This window comes from Hippoglossus stenolepis, chromosome 11 (genome assembly GCF_022539355.2).
Source record: "Hippoglossus stenolepis isolate QCI-W04-F060 chromosome 11, HSTE1.2, whole genome shotgun sequence".
Classification (NCBI taxonomy): Eukaryota; Metazoa; Chordata; class Actinopteri; order Pleuronectiformes; family Pleuronectidae; genus Hippoglossus; species Hippoglossus stenolepis.
The window spans coordinates 20903878-20918369 of NC_061493.1; the positions used below are offsets into that span (position 1 = coordinate 20903878).

The 14492-nt window shown below is 42.3% G+C and overlaps 2 protein-coding genes across 7 annotated transcripts; both read left to right on the top strand.

Annotated features, from left to right (window-relative positions):
* Window positions 1–825: 825 nt before the first annotated feature.
* zgc:66427 (uncharacterized protein LOC406256 homolog) lies at window positions 826–8276 on the top strand. Its single transcript, XM_035171180.2, has 5 exons — window positions 826–1653; window positions 2937–3032; window positions 3148–3253; window positions 4713–4813; window positions 5720–8276. The coding sequence occupies exons 1-4, from the start codon at window positions 1125–1127 to the stop codon at window positions 4768–4770; spliced, it is 789 nt and encodes a 262-aa protein (XP_035027071.1). The 5' UTR covers window positions 826–1124; the 3' UTR covers window positions 4771–4813; window positions 5720–8276.
* A 718-nt stretch (window positions 8277–8994) lies between these two features.
* Window positions 8995–13921, top strand: si:ch211-284o19.8 (protein lifeguard 1). 6 transcript variants are annotated; one of them, XM_035170441.2, is made up of 7 exons: window positions 8995–9128; window positions 9926–10081; window positions 10367–10638; window positions 11284–11484; window positions 12727–12855; window positions 12974–13114; window positions 13621–13921. In XM_035170441.2, the coding sequence occupies exons 3-7, from the start codon at window positions 10378–10380 to the stop codon at window positions 13753–13755; spliced, it is 867 nt and encodes a 288-aa protein (XP_035026332.1). In that variant the 5' UTR covers window positions 8995–9128; window positions 9926–10081; window positions 10367–10377; the 3' UTR covers window positions 13756–13921. The 6 variants fall into 6 exon arrangements, with proteins under 6 accessions (XP_035026332.1, XP_035026336.1, XP_035026330.1 ...); XM_035170439.2 differs by having other exon boundaries at window positions 9053–9128; window positions 9811–10081; XM_035170444.2 differs by having other exon boundaries at window positions 9079–9128; window positions 9880–10081.
* The last annotated feature ends 571 nt before the right edge of the window (window positions 13922–14492 follow it).

Consider the following 14492-nt stretch of genomic DNA (forward strand, 5'->3'; position numbering starts at 1 on the left):
AATAAATTGTGTAACTCCTGAGTTGATCTTCTGTAGAACATTTCATTCTTTCTGTATAATAAACCAATGGGGAGGCAGCAGTGCAGTGTATGAAAACATGAAGATACAGAAGGTTTAGTTACTGTTATCAACATGTCAACATGTCAACATGTCAACATCTCAATCAAGCAATCAAGCAATCAAGCAATCAATCAATCTGTTTATTTGGATTTCATTTTTTACATAAACAATATGACATAAAGTGCTGTGCAGACCGAAAGCAATAAGAATAATACCCTCATATCACGAATCTCATAAATTTGAGATGAGGAAACACCATAGGCAGGTAAACAAAGAGTGATAAAATATTAAAATACAAAAAAAGAGATTAGAAAAAAGATTAAATAACACGGATGAGACAATAAATGTTGGGTTAGATGAAAAGGATTAAGATCAAACAATCAAATAATAACGTGCAAAAATCTAAAAACCTGAGAAAGTTGATAATAGTTTCATGTTTAGATTTTTATCTATTATGATAATAGTTTCATGTTTGAATTTTTTTTACAGTTTAATGTTTGGATTTAATGTTTTATATTTTTCATGATTTAAATACTTAAATGTTTAGATTTGTTTATTGTTTCATATTTCGATATTTTAATAGTGTCGTGTTTAGATTTTTGATTGTTTAACGTTTAGATATACAATTGTTTCATGTTTCGATTTCTTTGTAGTTTCGTGATTAGTATTTTTTATCTTTTATTAAAATGTTGTGTTTAGATTTGATCTATTTTTATTGAGCAGCTGGTGGGTCGGTTGATGACGCTACCGTAACGATAGGTACATGACGCACAGGAGGAAGCTGAGCTCAGTATTTCCGCTGCAGCAGCGACATCGGTCACGTCAAAAAAAAAAAAGAAGAAAATGTGGAGAGTCAAGACGAACTGAGGCCGGAGATTCTCCGTCGAAACCACGAACATCTGCCCCGAGCCGCTCGGTGTCTGGACGGGTCTTTACCCGCCACAGTTCGCGCCCGAACACCGGAAAGTTTCGGGGACGTTTGGAGGTGAACTCGCCCGCCTGGTTTCGCGGTGGTTTGAGGAAGCAGCAGCGCGGCTAACCGCTGAACTAGCTCCCCGCTAGAGATGGGCACCCGAGCCAGTCGCCTCCAGGAAGACCCGGCGCCCTCCGCTTTCGGAAAAGATGGCACCAAGCGGGACTCCTACCGGCGACCCCGCCTCGCCAGACCCACCAGCCTCATGGTGGACTTCTCCGGAAGCTTCGAGGACACGGAGGCCAACCGGAGCCGATCGGAGGAGGGCAGCGACTCGGACCTGGGGCAGCACGGGGCGAGCGCCGACGGCAGCCCCGCCGACCACCACAGCATCCCGTCCTCCGGCATCAGCCAGGCGTCCCCCGCGGACGACAACAGCAGCGAGGGGAAACCCGAGGAAGACGGCAACACGAGCCCGGAGGCTCCCGTCGACGCGGAGCATCAGCCCGGGGAGGAGACAGGCCGCACGCCCCACCGCACTTTTTCCGAGCGGCTGCCCGGGAATCGGCACTCTTCGGGCCGCAGCGTCGGCGCAAGATCCGCCCGGGTCCGGGGCACGCACCAGCGGCCGGTGTCAGAGGCATGGATCGGCCTGTACCGCGTTAACAACCGCCATGGCAGTAAGTTAACACAGCAACACAGCGCACTGGTTCTGTTTATACGTGACATTTTAAACACTTTCCACCATATGTGCCTGGTGTCCATCAGTAGCTGTTTGGGTGAAAATGAAAGCAGCTCGTGTCCGGGGACACGTTCGGCCGCGGCTGCTCGGAAAGTCCTGGATGTGTCACATCTTGGCAACATGAGTAAAAAGGAAATAACTCGTTGCATCAGCGGCATCAAAATGTGTGACGGCATCTGGGGTATATGACAGATGATGCTTAAATCAGACAGATGATAAAATAGCAGCAGGAAATAGGAAAGAGTGACGTGGGTTCAGAGAAAAAAGGGACTTTAAAAGTTAAAGCAAATATAGTTCTGGGTGTTTAATCTGCTTCTGCATCCAAACATCTCCCGGTGTAAAACCACTCAGTCTACCCAGTCTGAAATTAAAATGGATTACATGTGGAATTTACATTCCTGAGGAGATTATCTCTTTTCTCGTGCTCGCATGTTCCCTGAAATCATCAAGAGGCCCTTTTGTACGAGGCCGAGCTGTGGCATCACAACTGGAAGTGATGACACGCTCCCTCTTTCATGTCTCGGGGGCCTGTCGACAGTGCTTCTGCAGCCTGCGAGTTCAAAACACAAGCAACTGACCGCTGCTTCCTTGAAGTGCATCAAAAAATGGGAACAAGGGTTTGCAGAGGAAGTGAAAGTGGGTGCTTGGTTGTTTGTGTGTCAGATGCTCTCTTTCACACACACACACAGAGAGAGAGAGAGAGAGAGAGAGAGAGAGAGAGAGAGAGAGAGAGAGAGAGAGAGAGAGACATGACTTTTTTTTTTTCTTCCTGAGCCAAAACAGTCACAGTGCAGAAGAGGGCTTCCCGGGCCAGCCCTCTAGCAAGTGTGGGGAAGTGGGTCACAACTTCCCAATGCGGGCTCGCTGCTGGCAGCAGTTCATAGATGGAGGAGAATGTAGGGCAGCAAGGCATCGCTTCTGCCTGTCTGTCCCGTTCAGGGGGCGGCCCGGGCCAGTCACTGATTTGCATGCAAGTCAAATAAAGCTTCCAACTATCCTGGGTCACTTCCACTCAAAGTTAAAACCCATTCACATCCTCTCCACGACGAGAGAACGTCCTGCTACACGTCCTGCTTGTGTTTCGGTCTGCTCCTCGCTTCGTGTCATCTAGATGTCCAAACACAGCACTTGTGTTTAAATGTGATGTGAGCAGCATCCATCATTTATGCTTCGCTGTGTGACACAACGCATTAAACTCTCCCGTGTCTCTGCTCTGTGCAGATATCCGTTGTCCTTTCTGCTCGAAGCCTTTCCCCGGGGGTCGGATCGAGGATCACCTGTTGAGCTGCCTCACGTCTCCTCCCCTACCGTACAATAGTAAGTGTCACATCACAGACGCGCACCAGTTGCTGTGTGATTCATTTATGTATTTTTAAAAGCTGGAAACGCTCATGGTGGCTTTGTGTGTGTGTGTGTGTGTTTGTGTTTACAGCGGATGTGCTAAGTAAAGACAGTGGAGAGTGCTCCATCTGTTTGGAGGATCTGGTCCAGGGAGAGACCATCGCCAGGCTGGCTTGCCTCTGCGTCTACCATAAGAGGTAACAGAGCTCCGTTCACATTACCATGAACCAGACAGACAGAGAAGAGGAGGGTAAAACACACAGCACGTGTTCTTAAACGTGTTCTTTTAGTCATGCAAAGAAGAACATGGACACGAGTTCTTTGCTCTGCACACGGTGGGAAAATGTGTTAAGCTCAGATAAAGATTTCTTGATCTGAGAAAGTGTGGTGACCAGGTTAAGGTAGAAAAACAAGGAAGCAGAAGTTGATTTGTTCCGTTTCACATATGGGGAAAAGAGACTCGTTCTTTTCTATGATAAAATGTTCTCAAAAGTTTTCATGATAACCACTAAGGAGGCGCCGCCATCGAGGATCATTCTGTTAAACATGAGATGAGACCGCTAAGTTCGGCATAAGAGGAAAACTCTGTTCACTTTATGTAGCAAAAGAAAATAAACTTTGCTTGTGTTTCCGTCCTTGTACCAGTTTATTTTTACAAGTAAATGATGTGAATATTTGCAAACAGAGATTTCACAACTGTGAACTCTTGTTGTGGCCGTTCTGTTCTTTCACAACTGTGAAAACAGACGCATCATTTATTAAGGCGCGTCACAAAGAGTTACGCAACCTCAGCCTGAAAGAAAAGAAATTACCAATCGAGTTATTAAAGGACCAAAGGTGTTTATACATGTTTCAGCCCATTTATTATACATGCAAGTCATTCTCATTTTGTTTCCCCAACTTCTGAGAAGTCTTTTCTTTTCCCCGTAATTACAGTTCAGTCCCTGCTGAGGCCTGAAAGTTACCAAGATTAGTTCATCCATCATTTTAAAGATGTATTATGTATTCTGTCAGAGTTGTAAGTGCAGATTAATTTTTTAATCCATCAGTTCCACACTTAACAACTTCCCCCTGACAGTGAAAGCATACGTCACGTTTAACTCTGATGAATAACCAGCAGAGAGAAAGCGGAAACTTTGGCAAATCAAATTGCAGCTGAAGTAGATTTTTTGCGTGAACCAGTCCTCACAACACGTCGATCTTTTCCTTTTCACAGAGATGCACGGTGTCAGTTTTTTAGCTTTGTCCTTTTGACTCTGACATTCTGACCCATCCAGTCGAGCAACACAGATTTGGAGAAGCCGAGGAATTTCGGAGACAAAACAGTGACGGTTGAAAAATAATTACAAACTGTGATACACGGCAACACGTCGTCCCACTTTAGAAGCTGCAACTTGGAAATGACTAGTTTGTTTGGCCAGTTATTCGTTCGTTGACCTGCGGTTTCATTTCTATATTAGTATTTAAACTTGTTCACAGCTCATTTTAATGATCAAGTTTAGTGTTACGTCATATCGTCAGTAAGTGGCTCAATCCTGGTGGGAGACGCCACGAGCGAAAATCTACCGCTGAGGTTTTCAAATATTAATTAACACGACTTAATCAAAAATAAATCATCTCAGTGTCCTCATGTCTGATCTCTCTCTCTCCCTGCAGCTGCATTGATTCCTGGTCCAAAGTGAAGCCCTGCTGCCCCGAGCATCCCTTCGATTGACTCCCCGGTCACATGTTCCTGCACAGTGACCAACCCGACTCAGGTACGCACACGTCCGACTCGCTGAACGAACGCTGTGCTGCTGTAGACGAAGCACAGGGGTTGTGAATAAAAAGAGTTGCTGTTACATAATCTAGAATCTAAACAAAAGGTCATTGGAGTCGATCGAGTGCTTTTTTCACAGCAAACACAGATGAGTCATCAATCAAGCCACAAGCATTATTATAATCAATTTGATCAAAGTGGAATCTTCAAGCTACGGCATAAAAAAATGTGGATGTTATCACTCATGATTATCTCATGGCTGGTTTTAAATATCAGAACTGGAACAACTTTTTGTTCCCGATAGCGGTCATATTGTACATACGTCAAATTGTAAATATCTAGCATTCATATTGCACAGTTCTTTATCTAGTGTTTAATCATTTTATACTGTTTCCTATTTATATATTTTAAGTAGCTGTCTGGTTAACAAAAAATACTTAAATAAAGAAAAATAACTTTATGAAATTTTAAAATACATTTCAGTCCAGTTTTCATTCCGTCAGTCGATAATGTGTAAAGTACTGAGTCTCATAAGCCTGTCCATTTTATTGTACATCCACTGTAAACACATCATTCAGCTGTGAGCTGCAGGATTAGTGCATCAATGTCAAGTGGTTCAGTATCCATAGCAACAGGTTTTATATATTACCAGAGGACCTGTTTATACTATTTCACGTCAGAGCAACACACCAGAGTTACTACAGCCGCAATTAAGGAATGATAATTAATCTGTCATTAACGTTCTCAATCAATGTCGGCCAGAATTTCCCACAATTCAAGGTGACGTCCTCTGATGTGATTATAAAACATGAATGTTGTGTTGCAGACTATGTTTAACTACATTCTTTACAATATGCAGTACTTTGTCTAATTGTCGCTCTCTTCCTTTTTTCCACCTTTACAGGAGACTACACTGAATCCTAATAGAATCCCAATAAAGATGTGTTATTGAATAATAAAACGCCCCCAGTCCCTCTCAGACGCAGACCCATATTTGAGTGGAAAACAGAAGATCACAGCAGGGGGGCTACGGCGCGTGGCAGCCGATGCTCTCCATTCGGATCAGTCCATTTGAACTTGGTCTAGACCATTTCAAGCCAAACTCCAACAACAAAAAAAGAAAACAGCTGCTCGGTCTAATCTGTGGACCCTTGTGGAAACAGAAGTGGAGGGGGTTTCTTTTTTTAATTCACGGACTTGGCTTGAAAAAAAAATGCATCAACTCCATAATATCCCACCAGAATGATGGAGCGTGCCCCAGACAGATGTTGAACTTGGGGCAGGAACATGAAGACTGAGACTCTGGATGCTCCTGTGTATTTTTCTCCCTTCCGAATGGGATCAGTCATTTTATCAAGTATTTTGCAAAAAAAACGAGTATTGTTCCACGTCGTACATCCGATGAATGTTTTCTTTCCTCGGCTCAACCCAAATGAACCAACCTCACACTGAAAGCGTGAACTGTTTAAACCACATAAACGTTGCTTTATTTTTCAACCGGCTGGAGGTGGAGGGATGTTTTTGGTGAGTGGGGGCTGCCGTTGACTTGGTGTTATCTGTTTTCTATTACCTGTAAACATTTCAGGGGAACTTTTCGGGGGCTAAATGTTTCTTTCTTTTTTTTTTTTTCTCAGTAGGTCAGTTTCTCGTAGGTGGTTAGTAAGCGCTGAGTTGAACGTGCTGCTACTTGGTGAGTGTTTGGGAAGGTTGTCGGTGTTCCATAGGGTCAGAGCAGCGCTGGTGTTGGCACCAATTTGAGCACTTTTGTCCCTCAAAGGCTGATTTTTTTATTTTTTATTTCCCCCACATAAGGTCTGGGTTGTGAGTGTGCGAGTACGTCTGTGTGTTCAAATGATGACCAGGGACAGGAAATGTCCTAAGAATGTTTGTGTATTCACGAGTGTGTGTGTGTGTGTGTGTGTGTGTGTGTGTTTACTGTAAACTGCCCAGAAGTCTGCTTGGTGAAGCGGGTTAACCTTTTGAAATTTTAAAGCAGTCATGCCAGCGAACGTCCTGTTTCATGTGGCATTGGTACGAAGTGTGGGAGACTCTCGTGGTCCTGTTCTACTTCTGAGAGCGGTTTGAGCGTCTCGTCCCTCCCTCCCCGTTCTCTCCGGGGCGCAGTCCGGATGGTTTTTTGGACTGGACCCCAAGTGACAGTTCTGCCATCTGGCTCCATTAAAGCCAGATTGAGGGAGGGGATGAAAGTGACGGGTGGAGGAGATGTATTTTTTGGGGGCATGTTTACACCATGTGGCATCTGCCTCTCTCCCCGACACTGCAGGCTATGGACAGCTGATGGTTAATAATTACGCAACCCCCACCCCGCCTATTTTTAAAAAGCTTTTTTTAAATATGATATCACATTATGATCATGATTACTGCTTAACGTGTTGGATGGCTTTTCCTTTGCCTTGTTTTGTGTGTGTGCTGATTGCCTTTGCCTGGTGACGGACTTTCTTGTGCAAGCAGGTGTTTGTAGTGTTTTCGGGGGCCGAGCTGCGGCGGAGCCCCGGCAATAAGGCTGCTCAGCAGATGCCGACCGGTTGCAGGTCGAGCACGGGCCGAGGGAAACTGGGAAAGAACAAAAAATTGATTGCTGTTGCTGCCTGCTCAAAGGGCGAGTCTGTGCCATGTGTCCTGGTCGTTCCTACGGCGCGTATTGATCAGTTTCGAGGTCAGCCCGGTGCACAGGTTTCCCACTGGCTGCTTTGTTCACCCAGGTTCGTTCTCTTTCCTCTCTGATCCCTGGTGTCCTGCAGTCTGAGGTGCTACGACTCGTCCCGCCACTCGAGGGCAGCCCCGTGCATGTTTGCTCTCTTTAATTTTTTTTGTATCGGAGACTAGAAAAATGATGCCAAAAGTGTGTGTCTGTGCATTGAGGGCATTGTGTGAGCGAGTGCGGAGGATGAGGTGTATTGATCATTAGATGTTACATTTGTTGTGGTGATAAGTTATGATGTTGTATACTTTGGCTGGGAGGAGGGGGGAGGGTGTGTGTGTGTGTGTGTGTGTGTGTGTGTGTGTGTGTGTGTGTGTGTGTGTGTGTGTGTGTGTGTGTGTGTGTGTGTGTGTGTGTGTGTGTGTGTGTGTGTGTGTGTGTTTTGGGGGACGGGGTTGGTGGTGGTTTGGTTGTCGTTTTATATAAAAACAAACAAAGAAACCAGACAATCTAAAACCCCACGTTACTCTCATTTACTTTCTTACCCCCCTTGAAGCTGTGTGGTGCAATACCTCAATTTTTACCAATGCTAACTAAACGCTCTGTGTGTAATAAACCAGCTCCTCGCCAATCAACGATGGTGTTTTGTGTAGATGTCGCTAAACTCCTCGGTTTTAAATCACAGGGCGCCGACCTCCCCCCCCCCCCCCCCCCTGTCTGCCCTGTGCTTTGAGACCAACGCTTTAGAGGACGAGAATGTTTTTTTTCAAAGAGCCACCACAGCAGTATCTGCAATTCCCCCTCCGAGATATGGACAATCTGCCTTTTACTCTGGTAATAAAAACAAATTGAATTTTATTTATTAAATTGTAAATATGTAATGCAATTCAAGAAAAATGGCTTGGTCTTTGTCTGTTCAATATACTGTTTCTAAGCTCCAATCTTTTGTATGTCTCAGAAATGGTTTTTATATGTATTTTTTACAATAAATATGTGTGAGAGATGTTTCGTCAACGTCTGTTTTGTGTCGGTGACGTGTTCGTACGTGTCGTTCAGACCCTAAAGCAAGACGCCTTGAAGAATTTAAATTACACAAATTACACTGTGCAGTATTGAATTATCTCATAAATGTTATTAAATAACTTAATTAAATTGTCACCTATTTAGTTTAGTAGTTGACAAACTGTACTTTTCTCCCTTTTCAGTGTTAAAGAATGTGATTTAAAAAAAAAGATTTAGGATCTGATCCTTGATATGGATCCACACCAAATTTTAATGGCTTCTTTCCTTCCACCAAGTTTCACGTTTTTCCTTTAAGTATAGTTTTTTTTTTGCGTAATCCTCCTAATTAAACACCTGTGAAAATGACAATCACAATATATATGTACCACACGCTTTACTTTTTATTGTCCAGACTATTAGATTGTGTTTGTGGATTCCTGTAAATCTCCAGACTTCACCATCCTCTAACCAGGTCTGAGGTAACGGTGGACTTTCCAGTTTCCAAACTTTTGTTTTTCTCACACAATCAGGAAGTGAAATGCTGAACCACGGGCTGATAGAATAAATAACACACACACACACAAGTTCTTATTGCAGAGCCTCCTCACACAACACTGACCTCTTGACACAAGTGTGACCAGCAGAAAAGGTAAGATCCTTCTCTTTATTCTCTATCATGGAACTAAAGCAGTTAAAACAAATAATCCTACTTTTAGTTCCTTGTATAATTCAACACGACAGCAGAGATTAATTTCTTAATCAATCCACTTTTATCTGTTCATCCAGTTAGTGTAGTTTTAAAGTTGTGAGATCTCTGGCAGCAGATGTGTCTGTTATGCAGACCTCAGTATATTAGAAACCACTGAGGGTAAAAAAAAAGAAATTGTAACCTATTGAATTTAGCATTTGAGGCTCTCTTGCTTCTTGTATCTAATCAAACTGAATAATGCATCAGATATTTGTGTGTGTTTGTGATTTTGGTAAACAGAGGAAGAAGGTGCGCAGAGAATAATTTTAAGTAATGATGGAGTTTTTAAAACTCATTTAAATTCAGGAGGTTGTGCCTGAAAAGTCTAGACGAGGAAACGCGTCTTTATTCGCTGTGTCGCTACCTGCTGAGACAAAACTGAAACGTCTTTGAAAGCAAAATACAAAACAAAATGTTTGAATTCAACATATTTTATAAACAGTCTATGGTGCAGAACTTTGTGTTCATCCTACCTGGTTTATCTGCAGTAAAGATTTTATAAAGCTGAATTACTGCTGGGTAGATGCACATTGTATGTGAAGTCATGTAAAAGTGTTTAACATCAAATGTTTGCTGAGCACAGGAGAAGTGTTCCCACGACTCCAGTTTTACTTCCTAATGTTAATTCTGCTATTGAGCAACAAGTCGGCAGCAAGTCTGGTTGAAACATCACAGCTGATCTAAACAACCATGAACAGGACGGAGTTTCTGAAGCTACAACATTCCCCATCTTGACAATCAGCCGCAGTGTCTACCAACCTTGTGTTGGGTCAGGCTGACACGGACCAGACCATTAGATAATTAGACGAATAATCTAAATTTATCAGCAACTACCAGGATAATCAATCGTTTAGGTGAGTTTTTAAATGTTCTCTGAGACTTTTCTTTGTATTAAATCCCAACAAAATGAATTATTTTTGGGTTTTACATGCGGATGTGTTTGATTTTGTTGAGGAAAGTTTCTGTTTCAGTCGTTCAGATGATTTATTTAAGTACTTGGTTTTGAATTTGCTTTATCTTCACCCTTATTTTTCGACTTTCTGAGTTTATTGCAATGAACCAAAACAGCAAAGCAAACTCTGTGTGTGAAAACCTTGATTCTGATTCTGAAGTGACTGAACTGTGTCTTTGGATCTCAGGCTCCTCCACAATGTCAGACGCATCAGATCCAGAAAAGTCCTCACCTCCACCACCTCCTCCATACTCCTACCACCAGCAGCCACCTCCGGCCTACTCCACAGTCCCAGTAATGTACTGTCCAACCAAGACTGAGACGACCGGCATCAGTCAGCCTGCCCCTGTGTACGAGTCGTTTCAGGACATTCTCCCAGAAATCCAGTCAGACACGACCCCCCCCATAGACTCGTCTGCTTTTGACGACAAGCTGGTGAGGAGAGGGTTTGTCAGAAAGGTGAGTTTTGGGTGATTTATAAACTGATCACTGCTAAACTGCATGAAATATGTTTTTACAGTATGTTTTGGGTTCAAACCCTCCTCAGAGGTGGAAGGAGAAATTCCAGGGATTTAAAGATGATTGACAGATGCTTCCAAGATACTAGTTGCTGTGTGTAAACTAACAGACTCAACTCCTCTGGTCTGTAAAAGATATTAAAATAAATGAATCTGAGAGGAAACAATCAATCGTAAACACACGCGACCTGAGAAATAGACCAGAGTCAGTGTTGTTGAATTGGTGCAGCGAGAGGAAATAGTCCAATCAGTGCATCCTTCTAGTCCAGGAGGGTTTCACCTGAGGTCACCAAACTCTTTCTGGATAAATTGTTGGATCCGTTTAGCAAATGCTTGGAAATAAAAAAGTGTTTTCCTTTTCCTTAATGGTCAAAAATCATTCTTTCCTTTTTAAAAACTTGAATAAATCATTTTATTTATGTCATTGATACACTTACATACCGTGTATAAGTGTTTTTCTCCAGCATGGTACAGTACCATGACTCATCCAATGCCTGCATCAAGAATTCATACAAATTTGGTTTAACTTCTTTTAACAACCTTTCACTGCAGCTGATTTATTAATAAAGCTCCTCTCGATTCTCAGGTGTTCAGCATCCTGACTCTGCAGCTGGTCTTCACCTTCAGTGTGGTGTGTGTGTTCACCTTCTCCAGCGTGGTGAAAGACGCGGTGCAGGACAACCTGTGGGTCTTCCTCAGCTCCGTCATCATCTTTGGCGTGGTCGCCATCACCCTCGCCTTCTGCAAATCCTTCAGACGTCTGTACCCTTGGAACGTCGTGGGCCTGGTGAGTCAGAAACACAGTTGTTGTTCAATTTTATTGTGACGTTCCCGTCATTATTAAAATGTTCTCCTCCTTTGTCGTCCTAAAACTCAAGATCAGGTTTCCTCTGTTGCTTCCTTCAAGCTCTGGAATAGTTTCCGTCCCATTATCGATAATTTTAAATCTAATTTAAAGTCCTAAATTCATTCTTGTTTTAATTCTGTCGCAAGATTCTATTCATTATTTTATCTTATTTACTTTTAACTTATCTTCTGTGTCTCTCACTACATTTTCTTTTGGATTTAATTTGAATTCTAGTTTCTATTTATCCATACTTGGGTAGTTTGTTTCCTTTCCCATGATTATAAAGCACATTGGCTCAACTCCTGCTGTTTTTAATGTGCTATGTAAATGAATCGGTAATATCTAACAAGCAGTAAACCCATATTTCATGATAACTGAAACAGTAAATGTTTTGACGAGAAACAAAGTCACATCCTGGAAAGAGAAGTGAAATATGATGTAACGTGAAGCTCGCTCACGTTGCACCACAGATAAATGTGTCTCAATAAACATCCTTTACTGTAAAACCACCCAAATCAGAGTAAACATATTGAATCATTCCTTTTATGTAAGTGTACATGGAACATATTTCAGTAAAGTCCAGTACAGTCAGGACACAAGTGGTGCAACACATCTGATCAATCGTCACTGATGTGGGACACACGCGCTCGACCGGGGACATTTCAACCAATTTCTCTATCATCAGATAAGGAATTAAAACCAAACTCATCAGAAACATAAACACTCAGTGTGAGAAGAACCACTTCAAATGACAGAAACCATCTTTCATAAATAAAAACGGTTTGACGGTTCACATGTCATCTGCTAACATGGAGGAGGCAGGATTTATGACCTGTACTGCAGTCAGCCACTAGGCGGTGATCGAGACGCTCTGGCTTCACTTTTAGGGAGCCGTCATGTCGTCCATCTTTATTTACAGACTATATAAACCTCTCTTGGCGTGTGTCATTACTTGTTCTTGTTCGGTTTCCATCTGAGTTCTCACTGAGCCGCTGAGGTTTTGTTGGGATGTTAAAGTAGAACAGTCTCTTCCTGTTTGGTTTCTCTGCAGAGCTTCCGAGAACAAACCCACCGTCTGGTCTGGTTGATAAAAACATGTCTGCAGCTAAATGTGGGTTTCTATTATCACTATTACTTGAAACAAAACTAAAACAGTGTGTGTGTTGCATTTCGTGCCGACAGGTTGTGGTCACCCTGAGCTTCTCGTACATGGTGGGAACCATGGCCTCGTTCTACGACACCGAAGTTGTGGTCATCACGATGGGAGTGACGCTGGCGATTACTGTGGCAATCATCGCTTTCTCAGCACAGGTTAGTCAGGCAGGCTCAGCTGAGGAGCTGTTTCAAAATCTACCTGTGGTTTTCAAGACTTTCAATAAGATCAATAAAATCATTTAATGAAGTAAATGAAATTGTGTTTTGTTTTCAGACCCGTTATGATTTCACTACTTGTTACGGTCTTCTGCTGATCCTGTGTGTCGAACTCATCATGTTTGGATTCTTCGCCATCTTCTACTCCAACATCGGTGCTATCGCCTACGGATGTCTGGGAGCTCTGGTGTATTCACTGGTAAAAATACAATACGTGATGATAACTATCTAAAGGGATGACGCACAAACAACACTCACACAGGATGAACAAATTCATAAAAAAATACCCTTTTCTGGTTTATTTAGGACTTTTAAAAAGTAGATTAAAAGCAATTAAATATATTGTTCATGGTCAGTTCTGGTTTTCTATGTTTCATAAAGTCTCAACAACGTTCACTACTGTAAACAGCTTGAAAGGTGAAACTCATGTTAACTTTATAGCTCAGAGCACAAAGCAATAACTGAAGGTAACTCAGAAGGAGTTTTCCCTAAATTCCCTTCAGGCAAAACACATTCAAGAGGCTTATTCCACAAGTACAGGATCTGAATACTTACATATATATCTATACCTCTGTGAGCCAGCGAGCACAAAACCAGGATCCTGAACCTGGAGCAGCTAAATGAAATTCAGCCGTCGTGGATCGTTCTCCTTCTGTGACGTGCTAACATGTCTCTCACCCTGCGTCTCCTCCTCTTCCTCCTCAGTTTCTCATGTTCGACTGTCAGCTGATGATGGGGGCGATGAGCAACCGCCTGGATCCTGAAGAGTACATCAGCGCTGCCCTCACCATCTACCTCGACATCGTCCTCATCTTCCTCTTCCTACTGGGGAGGAGGTGAAACTGAACACGCAACAAAGACACACACAAAGACCCACACTCCAAACAACATGAAAATGGCCTTTATTTTTATTGTTATGTTTAAAGCGTAACCACATCCAGTTTGAATGACGATCTGTGTTTTTTACAGACTGTTTTACATGAATAAAAGACATTTTTGGACTGAATTCATTGTTTACACATGTTTTATAACATTAATAGGAAACATTCATAAAAACTGTGGTAAATATTCAGTATAAATGCTCGTGTCAAACCGGCCTGAAGGAGTTTTGTGTTACGTACCAGCACCAGAAAACAGAAAACCAAAATGTAGCCAACATGCAATTCAACTTCTATTGATACGAAGATAAAGCAACATAACAATGTAGTGCTAAATGTTATTATATTCTCCTTTTCACATGGATCCATCCTCAATGTTTAGAAGAAAGTTATTTTTCATTGGTGATTTTATGTTTTGACTTGTTTACTCACATCAGAAAACATGAAAAAAAAATGTCAGTTATATTCTTTTAGAACAAAGTGATGTGTTGGAATTGTTTGTGGAAATACAGTTTTAAGATATTCAGTTTAACATCAGATATGAAAAAGAAAAAAACACTTGAGAAGCTGCAAACTAATTTTTTTCTTGAAAATAGACAAAAATGGTCAAAACTAGTGAATTAGTGAATTAGTGACAGCTCTCCATCACTGAGAGAGTTAACATTCATGTTTTCCATCCAGCACCAGCAGCGTGTTCAG

What these genes read in the sequence shown, in the direction of transcription:
- zgc:66427 (XM_035171180.2), top strand. Translation starts at nt 1,125, where the DNA reads ATGGGCACCCGAGCCAGTCGCCTCCAGGAAGACCCGGCGCCCTCCGCT. An exon ending in CGTTAACAACCGCCATGGCA is followed by an intron (nt 1,654 to 2,936) that starts GTAAGTTAACAC and finishes TGCTCTGTGCAG; the next exon opens with ATATCCGTTGTCCTTTCTGC. An exon ending in TCCTCCCCTACCGTACAATA is followed by an intron (nt 3,033 to 3,147) that starts GTAAGTGTCACA and finishes TTGTGTTTACAG; the next exon opens with CGGATGTGCTAAGTAAAGAC.
- si:ch211-284o19.8 (XM_035170441.2), top strand. Translation starts at nt 10,378, where the DNA reads ATGTCAGACGCATCAGATCCAGAAAAGTCCTCACCTCCACCACCTCCT. An exon ending in CTTGGAACGTCGTGGGCCTG is followed by an intron (nt 11,485 to 12,726) that starts GTGAGTCAGAAA and finishes TCGTGCCGACAG; the next exon opens with GTTGTGGTCACCCTGAGCTT. An exon ending in GAGCTCTGGTGTATTCACTG is followed by an intron (nt 13,115 to 13,620) that starts GTAAAAATACAA and finishes CTTCCTCCTCAG; the next exon opens with TTTCTCATGTTCGACTGTCA.